Source organism: Meles meles, chromosome 17 (genome assembly GCF_922984935.1).
Source record: "Meles meles chromosome 17, mMelMel3.1 paternal haplotype, whole genome shotgun sequence".
Taxonomy (NCBI): Eukaryota; Metazoa; Chordata; class Mammalia; order Carnivora; family Mustelidae; genus Meles; species Meles meles.
Genome location: NC_060082.1, coordinates 55870276 through 55881882, shown reverse-complemented (window position 1 = coordinate 55881882; position 11607 = coordinate 55870276). Strand labels below are relative to the sequence as shown.

The following is an 11607-nucleotide window of genomic DNA, read 5'->3' as shown; positions in this document are numbered from 1 at the left end:
CCATCCAATCCAGTCTTCTTTTTACCCTAAGGAGGCCAACACTTGACTTTGTTTTCCTTCAACATTGCCTACAACTATAGACTTTCTTACTTTTCATTATCTTAGCTAATTCTTGGCTTATGCAGGAATCCAATTTCTCCTCCTAAAAATGTATACTTTGGGCCCCTGGCTGGCTCAGTCGGAAAAGCATGTGACTCTTGATCTTGGGGTCATGAGACCAAGCCCCATGTTGGGTGTAAAGATTACTAAAAAAAAAATAAAAATAAAGTATACCAACCCAATACTTTCACTGATATCAGCCAGGCTTATCCTAATTAACAATGCTAATATACTGTCCTGCCTGGTGGTACTCCATTTGGAACTCCACTATAACTGTGGAGTGATACTCTGGGCTCTCTGAGGGATTTTAAGTTTCAGTTGTCTGGGAACTTTAAAATATAACAAACTTTTGTTTTAATTTTACAAATTCCAAACAGGTACAAGAGTAGAAGGATGGCTCCATCACACAGATCCAACATTATTAAGATTTTTGCCACATTTACTTAATCTATTCCTTTTCTTTTTTTTCCTTGCCGACATATTTCAAAGCAAATCCAAGACATCAAGTCATTAAATTCTATGTCTCTCAATATGTATCTCAATATGTCTCTTAAAAAAGGAAGACATTTTCTTATATAATCACAAAGCAATTATCTAATCTAGGAGAATTTACAATAAGTGTTTTGTTTATAGGCTATTGAAACGAAACAACTCATACAGAATTTTATGCTATAAAAATATTATAAAATATTATAAAAAACATAGCACTGTATTATAATAACAATATTCTGTAGCTTCACAACAAGTTCAAAGGGAAATTTAGTACGCTCTGAAAGGCAGGATGGTTACCTATCATTCAACTAAAGCTGAGTTCAAGATGTCTCCAACAACTAAAAAATACACAGTATCAAGATTTCAGTCTTTGTACATTATTTTAATTAAAAACACACTGCAATTACAAATATACACATCTGAAACTGCAACATTAAAATACAGAGTGCAATAAAGTGGCTTTGTAAATTTTCTTCACTGAGACAAACTTTGTCACATTTTCATGATTGTTAAGACATAATAAATGAGAATTTCAGATTTCCCAACATCATGATTAAATTCCTCTGCAAACGAATGAAGTTATCGGCATCAAAGGAGAAAAGTTAGATGGCCCTGCCTACATTGTATTAATGTGTGGAAAAGACACAGTAAGAGCTATAATAAGCTATAGCGAAATATTAGAGCTATAGGCGATATAGCTTTCTTTGCCTTCTACCAATAACATCCTTGATAATAAAAATAAACAGCCGTAAATGTAAAATAGTTCAGTATGATTGCAACTATATTTGTTCCACAATGACAACTTGTTAATTTTTAACCCCATATATATTTTTGAACTGCAATCATGTACAAAGATATAATAAAAAATTCTGAAGAGAAACCCTTAGTCCCAAGTCAAATAATGTTTAAAAGTTGAAAGGCCTATAGAAAATAAGTGTGGACAAGAAACATTGGCTACATGCCAATTTTTATTTCTAAGAGAAAGTCTTATATAAATAAGTCATCTTTGTCTTACAAAACAAAACCCAAAAAATTCTAAAAATAATACCACAAATCCAAATTAGCCAAACTTGGAATAAAAAAGTTATTGAGACTGGTCAAAGCCAGTCTCTTCATCTGCATATCAATGTGATAAATCAAACTGCATTGGGGAAACAAACAAACGAACTTTATCTGCTCCTAAGCTCCTAAACAGAACTGATGATGACTTTCAGCACTTAGAGAAAGCTGTGACACTGCTCTTCTTAAAAGAAAGATGATGTATACTAGGAGTCCACTAGAACGTGTTACTAGTGATATTCCACAAAAGCTGTAAGGCAGCCAAGAGTTAATTACGTTTAAGGACTGTAAAAGCCTGCATTCTTAATGCCCACTGATGGGCTTTGTGCCAATATTCAAAAAATATACTTTTCACATACCAAAGACGGAATGATGAGGAAATACAATTATTACATTATAGCCTAGCATAGAGCTACTATATTTGTATAAGGGAATCACTAGTTAAAGAGTTATTTGCCTTTTTAAATGAAATCCTGTCTAGGCATTAGGCTATAATCTAAATGTTGACAGTGTCGAATTTCAACTCTCAAGACAAACAAGAAGAGTTTATGTGTCGAGATTAATTCTCTTTGGCCGCAGTGGATACCATTTTCTCTGGGGACAGTCTTTAGGTCGCCTTCTTTTCAGGACCAGGTCAGTGGCTTTCCTGGTTGAAGTCTCTGTTGGTGTGGTTTCTATTTGTGTTAAAAAGCTCTCAGGTTTAACATCTGGTTTCTTATAACAACCGGAAAAGACTTCTTGGTGGACCCTCTGGAGCTGGATAATAGGCTGCATCTTTAAAACTTGGGAAAATCCATCTCCTTGTTCAATTAATGCAGGCAAGGACTTAAACAAACAAGAGTAATACATAACATTAATCTCAGGTTGGAACACAAACACACAGAGACAGATACAATGCTCTAGAATTTCTTTCTTCAGGTTAAGGCTTTTTCTAAGATCTAATTATTTGGGTCATAGATATCTGGCTTGACCTTAAAATACCAATATTAATTGAGGATTTTAAACAAAAACTAAAACTAAAAAGATACATTCTATTCCTACGATGCCTGGTAGTAAAATACAACTTTGGCAGCAGGAAGTAACGGAATTTCAGAACTGAGGATTTAATGTCTAAAATTCTATATTTTAGGATAGAAGTATTTTAGAAATCTTGATCATCAAGAGCAGGAACAAGTACATTTCTCCTGTAAAGGGCCTTACATCTCTGTCACAGCTACTCAACTCTGCACTGTAATGTAAAGAAGCCACAGACAATAAATAAATGAATGGAAACAGCTGTGTTCCAATGAAGTTTTATTTGCAAAGACAAGTGGCAAGGCTAGATTTCTGCCACCAGTTTGCCAACTCTTGGTAAAGAAAATACTTTGGGTACCAGAAAATCATGGAATCAATATAAACTGCAAAAGAATGTTACAGAAAATTACCAAAACATGGGAGATTCCAAAGAGTTTTGAAACAATTTTCATAAACTAGATATCCAAATGTTTTTCTGTATGCATAAAATAAATGTCAAGAATATAAACAATTCTGTTATAACCATATTAAGATATCCAAGTTGGATATGCAGCATAATATAGCGGTTAGGAATATATATATAGGCTCTGGAGCCAAATATCCAGGGTTTAGTCTTGATTCATTTATTTATTTATTTGGGCAAGGAACAGCCTCTCTCTGTGCCTCAGTTTCTCAACTATAAAACAGGGAAATTAGCAGTTATCTATTTCACAGGGTTACTGGAAGGTGACATATGTAAAGCAGATAAATGGTGCCCGAACCACACATGCTCACTAAAAGTTAGGCAGTATTATTATCCAAAACTGTTTGATGGACTGCTAACTTTCAGAATTCAAAAATATAATCAATCTTCAAAGAAACCAGATATGAAACTGGCATATACTGGTGCCTACTAAATGTTAATTATCCTCAGTGTTATTGTCTCTTTAATAAATTCATTAAAGATCTACTTTAAAGACTACTGAGAATTCCTGTTACAATAGACTAAATATATATCCATGTTTAAAGCAAATACCTAGTGACATTTTGTTCATTTTATAACTTTTCGGCATGTAGCTTTTACCTTCATGGCTTCACTGATTTCCTTAGCTATTGTTTCTCCTCTGCATTTCAAATTTTCCACACGACAGGCTGCAAAGAAACCGCCAAATAGTATTTTAGGTTTTTTATCTAATATAAACTCATAAGAGACATAGATGTTATTTGGACAAAATTTGTTAGGATTATCCACCTTAGCTCAATCTTTCTTAGAATACTTTGTAATCTATTAAAGAAAGTGTCCTATTAAATTTATTTAGATAAATAAAAAGGTCATGGAAACGTTAGAACAGTAGAGTAAAACTAACAGTTATGACAGGCAACAAGAGTTCTATTAGGAGTAGTCTTAGCACTGTGTGCAGCTGATATTTGTTCTATACGTACCTACACTGTGTTCAACATCCTCAAGTCCTGTCACCACATTTTAAATAGATATAGGCTAATATCTGATATCTGTATTACTGAGTATTATATAAGCAAAACATCTTTGAATTTGGAATATACAATATCACACTGCATCAGGGATACCTCAATGGAATTTCTGGGGGAAAAAACCTGGATTAGACTGTCAGTAATATTAATTTTTCTTTCCTTCCTTCCTTGATGCTTTACTGATTCCTAATACATTTTACTTCCTTCCAATCTTTGTTATAAATGTTCATGGCTACTTCACAAAAGAACTGCATATTCAATGATATAATAAAATTATAATATATAATTTTATTCAAGGAATAAAAATGCTACTAAAACTCCAAGCAAAACTGGATAAGAAAAATCATTACTTGGGGTGCCTGGGTGGCTCAGTTGGTTAAGCGTCTCCCTTCACCTCAAGTCATAATCCCAGGTTCTGGGATCGAGCCCCACATTGGGCTCCCTGCTCAGTGGGGAGTCTGCTTCTCCCTCTCCCTCTGCTGATCCCCCTGCTTGTGCTCTCTCTCAAATAAAGAAATAAAATCTTAAAAAAATCATTCCCTTTTGAAATCATCTACAAATTAGTTTTCAGAAGATTAGTTATCAGTAGAAATTACTTCAAATCTAAGCAGATACATAACCATGTCAGGAGAGCTACAGCCTTACTAGCTTCAAGGAAGTGGCAAATAACCAAGCAAAAAATTTCTTTCATAGCTGCTGTTTTTCTTTTCTGATTTTCTTTAGGTCAAAAAAATGAGAACACATTTAGAATAAAGGGGAAATGAATAGCAAAAGTAACTGGGAGAAAGAGGGTACTCAAAGAAAGAGAAAGGCAAAAGGATAGCCTCTGTAAAAGGGTTCTTAACCAGGGGCGCCTGGGTGGCTCAGTGGGTTAAGCCTCTGCCTTCAGCTCAGGTCATGATCTCAGGGTCCTGGGATCAAGCCCTACATCAGGCTCTCTGCTCAGCAGGGAGCCTGCTTCCCTCTCTCTCTCTGCCTGCTTCTCTGCCTACTTGTGATCTCTGTCTGTCAAATAAATAAATAAAATCTCAAAAAAAAAAAGGGTTCTTAACCATTTTTGCTACCAGAGACCACTTTGGCAATTTGATGAAGCCTACAGATACCTTCTAAGAATAGTTCTAAATGTTTTAGTTTTTTAATTGAGGTATAATTTACATATAGTGAAATGCAGATGTCAATTTAACATTCAGTCACCTGTGATATATGCATACCATGCACAGGACACTTCCATCACCCTAGAAGTTCTTTTGTGTCCCTTTCCCAGTCAAACCTCTCTACAAGAAACAACCACTCATCTGATTTCTATCATTATAACACTGCTTTTGCTTACTCTAGAATTTCAGAATGTTTTTAAATTTCAAAATACAATTATTACAAAGTTATGATAGGTAATACACGTGCTTATTAGTGGTTTAAATAACAAGATGAAATACCAGGTCTAATAATTACCATAATGTGAAAATAGTGAGCATAAACAATATTGTGAGGTACCTGCAACAACTGAAACTGAAAATATCTATGGCTTTTGGGGCACCTGGGTGGCTCAGTGGGTTAAAGCCTCTGCCTTCGGCTCAGGTTCTGATCCCAGGGTCCTGGGATCGAGCCCCACACCGGGCTCTCTGCTTAGACGGAAGCCTGCTTCCTCCTCTCTCTCTCTGCCTGCCTCTCTGCCTACTTGTGATCTCTGTCAAATAAATAAATAAAATCTTAAAAAAAAAAAAAAGAAAGAAGAAAATATCTATGGCTTTTAATAGCAAAAAAAATGTTTACAGGTACTGTTAAAATTACCACTGTGACCTACATTCCACATTGAAAGAAATGTTAAATCTCAAGTCTGAGGTTAGTAAAAATAATGTAATTTTTTTCTATCCAAATTCATAATCCCCCTTTATTCTAAGGACCCTTGCCTTAGAATAATATGCTAATTTCAATTCTTTTAAGATTTAGGGGGATTTCCCCAAAGTACTTAGGCAATTATTAAATTTCCTTCTGAGGGTAGCCTGGGTGGCTTAGTTAAGCATCTGCCTTCGGGATCTGTCCTGAGATCAAGCCCTGCACGGGGCTCCCTGCTCAGCGAGAAGCCTGGTTCTGCCTCTCCCACTCCTTCCACCAACCCCCCCGCTTGTATTCCCTCTCGCTGTTTCTGTCAAATAAATAATCTTTTTAAAATAAGTAAATAAATAAATTTCCTTCTGAGTATGACAAATACATGACCCACCACCTGGTACTCTTGTGGCAATCTGGCTTCTGGCCAGGCCCACCCTTCAGTTCTCTCCCACCTGTGTGGGAGTTGCCCATTCTTCCAACATTTATTATAAATTTTCCGTGGACTAGGCCCAGCACTAGGGACTCAGAGTTAGGAAAAACGGTCTCTGCCTCTCAAGGAACTTTCAGGTTAGAAGATAAACACACAGAAACAAACCAGCACTCGTTGAAAATCGGCTCAAACTTCCTGTGTAGCCTCACATCTCCATGATCCCTGCCACGAATTCTACCCTCTGTCTGAATTGAGCATTCCCGGGCTACAGACTGCCACTTGTCCTGAGAATTCCAGTAGAATATCTGGAAGACTGCACTGCACTGATTGGTTTAGAACAGCTTCTCAACCCTATCAGACTCAACTTCCTCCTTTAGAACATGTTTCGTAAAGTTCCCCTTACTATTCCAAAAAAAATTCATAGATGATATTTCTGTACATATAAACAGAAATACAAAGGAAAAATGGACATTTATCATAAAATATTATTTAATATGTTTAGTATGTTCATATCCACATCAGAAGACATAATGAAGTACTCAAATAATTGTTTACTATTATACTAAGTTTGGATTTAAGAAAATTTATATTAGAAGTCATTCTACATAGAAAACAAAAGATCAGATAAACACAAATAGAAAAATTAGTGTTTTATGAGAAATAACAGACTATATGATTTTAATATGATTAGGAGGAAACAATGGACTATGAATAACATACTGAGACAAAGTATAGGCTGTTGAAACGGTAAAAATTAGAGGTGCAATATTTCTATAAATGAAATGGCCTTATTAAAAATACCATGTTCTGGGGCGCCTGGGTGGCTCAGTGGGTTAAGCCTCTGCCTTCGGCTCAGGTCATGATCCCAGAGTCCTGGGATCGAGCCCCGCATCGGGCTCTCTGCTCGGCAGGGAGCCTGCTTTCTCCTCTCTCTCTCTGCCTGCCTCTCTGCCTACTTGTGATATCTCTCTGTCAAATAAATAAACAAAATCTTTAAAAAAAATTACCATGTCAAAATAATTCCCTAAATTATAATATGGGAAGGTGTTAAGATTAAATCCTACTCTGCAATTCCACCATAATTCTGACTACATTTGTTAAAAAATTTACTTAAAAAAACTTTAGTGATCATACTATCAAAAGGCGATGAGGAACATAGGATAGACTGGGCTAAAATGAGAATATGAGAAACTATAGAGGAGATACATGGTAGATCTTTATGGACCAATTCTGGACTGTAGATAGATCTCTGGGGATAGCTTTTGAATAAGAATAAACACCGGGGTGCTTGAGTGGCTCAGTGGGTTAAAGCCTCTGCCTTCGGCTCAGGTCGTGATCCCAGGGTCCTGGGATGGAGCTCCGCATCGGGCTCTCTGCTCAGCAGGGAGCCTGCTTCCCTTCCTCTCTTTCTACCTGCCTCTCTGCCTACTTGTGATCTCTGTAAATCAATCAATCAATCAATCAATCAATCTTGGGGTGCCTGGATGGCTCAGTGGGTTGGGCCTCTGTCTTTGGCTCAAGTCATGATCTCGGGGTCCTGGGATCGAGGCCTGCGTTGGGCTCTCTGCTCAGCGGGAGCCTGCTTACCCCCTCCCCTCTCTCTCTGCCTGCCTCTCTGCCTACTGTGATCTCTGTCAAATAAATAAATAAAATCTTTTTTTAAAAATGCTATTGGAAATGCTCCTAAATAATTCATTGTCCTTTGAAAAAAAGGAGTATGAAAGTTGTAACTGAACCTAAAACATTTTCATAGACTGATAAAATGTAGCTCTAGTTGCAAAGATTCCTTTGTTTAGTTTGTTTCTTTTTAAAAGTTTTATTTACCTTTCCTGCACATGTTGACTAACAGAGAATATTTGAAGAAATATGATGACGTAAGTCAGAGTGGTTACCTCTGATACCGAGGGAGTACTAAACAGAAAGGAAGGTGAGGAAACTGCTTTGGGTACTGGAAATGTTATGTAGCACAGACTGTCCATAAAGTCAGGAAGCAGGATAAATATGTGTTAGTCACATTTTCAGATAATATACTCAATATCTCTTTCTTTAAACTCAAATATTTCTAAATTTAAGGCAATGGGTCCAATTATTAATACATAATAAATATACTATTTTTCTTGTTTCTAGACTTTTTGGATACCTTCAGTTGTACTTATTATATACATGAAAACATAATGGGCACATTATTTGAAAATATGACATACTGTTTACAAATAAGTTTATCCTATGTTTCCCAACCATGCGGACACTCAGCACATCCAGATCAAGGTGGCAGTTGCGCATGTTTATGTGTATGAATGTGTATGAATTCATCAAGCTATGCACAGTACGTTATACCTCAATATATACACACATCCATACAACAATGAACAGAATCTTTTTTAACATCTACTCTAGAAGAATATGGTAATTTATATTCTTCATTGTTACTGCATGATTTACAAAATAATCTGTCATCCAAGGGATTCTTAATTTTTGTACAAATACATGCTATTTTGAAAAAAAAAATTGTCCATAAACCCACACTAATGGACAACAACATCTGTTATCTCTTGCACAGCAACGACAATGTAAAAGTGCCAAGAGTAGTTTATGTGCAGAATGGAGTTAGGTCCCAGGTTTGGATAATCATAAACAGATTTTCACACATGAACTTCTGGTGGAATATTCTAAAGTTGTGCTGGACATAGAAGACATTTAGTGTTCCTGGCTCCTGACTACAAAATGTCAGCTGTACCCTCTCCATTACTGTGGTAACAAGACACTTACCCCACTTTCTGAAAAGGGCCGCTAGGGGGCAGTACTCTCTCCAGTGAGAACATGGTGTTACTCATCCATTAGCATTCCTTGGGAACAAGAAACTCATTCTCTTAACCTTGAACTTCCTAGTGTTGAACACAGTGCCTGACATGCAGAGCAGGTGCTCAAAATGTACGATGAAACAAGGCTATGACAAGAGTGCTGTGGAGGTACAAAGAAGGGTGAGGTCAATCCAACAGGGGAATTGAAAAAAAGAGTAGAGGCTTCACAGGTGTTATAAGAAAGTTTCCATAGAAGAGGATCTGATGCTGGATGGCTGGGGTGAGTGGGAATAGGAGGTAGATGGTAGAGGATGTGCTATGCCAAAACAAGGGAATAAATCAAGAAAGAAGACAACACAGGAACCAGGAAACATGATTCAAAACAGAAGTGCAGGAAATTCCTAGGATGGTGAGGAAAGGAACGGATAGGACAAAAGCTTTGCAGCAGCCTAGACAGCAACCGGTCCAGATTAGACTAAAAAGACAAAAGGCTCCCAGAGGAATATCTCCAAGAAAAAGGAAAAGGTTTTAAAATGGATTTGATGGATAACCTTAAGTGTTTACCATACTGAGAGGAATTCTACAGTTCTATTAAAGAGTTTGGGAAAGAATTACTGATAGACACAACAGCAAACAAAACAAACAGAAAAATAAAGCAATTATCATTCCAGAGGAGGATGGGAAGCTGTTCAAGAAAAATATACTCACAGTAATGATTACCTGACATACTGAGGAACATTTATATAGTCATAACAACATAAATACTAAATACTACTGATTTTTTGACAAAAAAATCATTTTAAATGATTTAAATAAATCATTTAAAATATTAAAAAATATTTTAAAATATTAAAAGCGAATCTGATGAGTGCAGTTTATTCTGAAAACAGAAATACCGAGAAGAGAAACACAATGACATGACAGCTGTCTCCACTTAATCCCCTGACAGCCCACTCCTGTGGTAGCAGGGGGTGGCATCCACTGCCAATCAATCTTGTGTGATAACCATTAGCAACCCTGTGAGGCAAGCAGGTTTCATCAGCCTCCTTTTATAGATAAGAAAACAGAAGCTGTGAGAACTGAGAAATGATCTAGAATAGAATGAGAACCCACATTTCCTAGAATTCAAAGCATATGCTCTTTTATACTCTATATGTAACTTTCCAAAATACCCGGCTGTCCAAAATTATAAGAATAAAAGTTAACAAATGGTCAAAAGTTAGCTCCAACGTAATAAAAATCCCTTTGAAATAAAAATAAATTATGTCTGGTAAAAAACTGAAAATAGCACAATTCTAGATTTAACTCTTTTAACTATTAACATTATAGTATATTTTTAAAGTTATGTGAGTTAAATTCCTTTCATTGAAAACTAAGGAACAGCAATGATTTTAGGAATAAAAGCAAGCACACAAAGATTTTAATAAGCACTAAAAGACAGGGGAAACACACACACAATTAAAAATGATCACTAAATATATGAATGTTGCCTATAAAATGTATCAAAAAAGGCATTTTCCAACATGAATATCTGCTTAGAAAACTTCAAAATATATAAACTTTCACTCCCTCACCCAAGATTATTTTAAATGAGTTTTTCACTTCTTGTAACTAGTAAAAGAGCATGTAAGTACTCCTGACATACAAACATCTGACTAAAGAATGTATCACACGCAGATGGCCGGTCTCTGCCATGTTGGAGACTGCAGATGGGCTTCCTCCAGATGCGTTCCCCATGACCTTCTCTCCACAGCTTTCATGGGGACATCTCTGTGACTCCACTATCCTGTCACTGCAAAGGTATTTAGGGATCCAAACTGTTCCCTCTAACTCCTATTTAAGCATCTGTACTGGAACAAATATGCATCTGAAACGTGATTTTCCTAATATTTTTCAATGTAAATGGGTAGTATATCGGCTACATTATAGGAAAAATTGGTCTTTAGAGGGTAGCCTAGAAACTTACCCATTTATAATACTACTTGCAAATTTTTTCAGAGGGAAATGCATTTCAAATTCTAAAGCTCAGACTGAGTAAAAATTTTTGAAACGTAACCATTTGTGAGTAACTACCTGTAAATATTCTGGCAGTGGCTTAAGCAAGTTGGTATTATTAAGAAAGAAGAGGAACTGTTCCCAAGTCTTCTGCTTGTAGGGTCAGCAAAAGAACTGGAAGTATCAAGTCTACTGTAGAGAAACTTAAAATAGCTCCTTGTCATCACTACATGTTTAGTGAAGGACAGGGGAAAAGGGAGTCTCTTCAATTAACTTTAAGGAACTTTTTTAAAAAGGACAATATAGAAGCAATTATTAGTTTTACTAATAGGATCACAAAAGGTTAGAGCTGACAAATGAAAACTCATCTTACTGGTAGATAACTAATCAGAGGACTGCCGCAAGGGTATTAAAAAAAAA

The 11607-nt window shown here is 36.2% G+C and overlaps 1 protein-coding gene across 1 annotated transcript in view; it reads right to left on the bottom strand.

Annotated features, from left to right (window-relative positions):
• Window positions 1-433: 433 nt before the first annotated feature.
• The window catches only part of NSL1 (NSL1 component of MIS12 kinetochore complex), a 32483-nt gene continuing 21309 nt past the window's right edge, over window positions 434-11607 (bottom strand). Inside the window, exons 5-6 of the mRNA XM_045983087.1 lie at window positions 3728-3795; window positions 434-2475 (exon numbers count right to left, since the gene is read on the bottom strand). Coding sequence (XP_045839043.1) covers window positions 2197-2475; window positions 3728-3795 — 347 coding nt within the window. The 3' untranslated portion in view covers window positions 434-2196. The remainder of the gene's footprint in view (window positions 2476-3727; window positions 3796-11607) is intronic.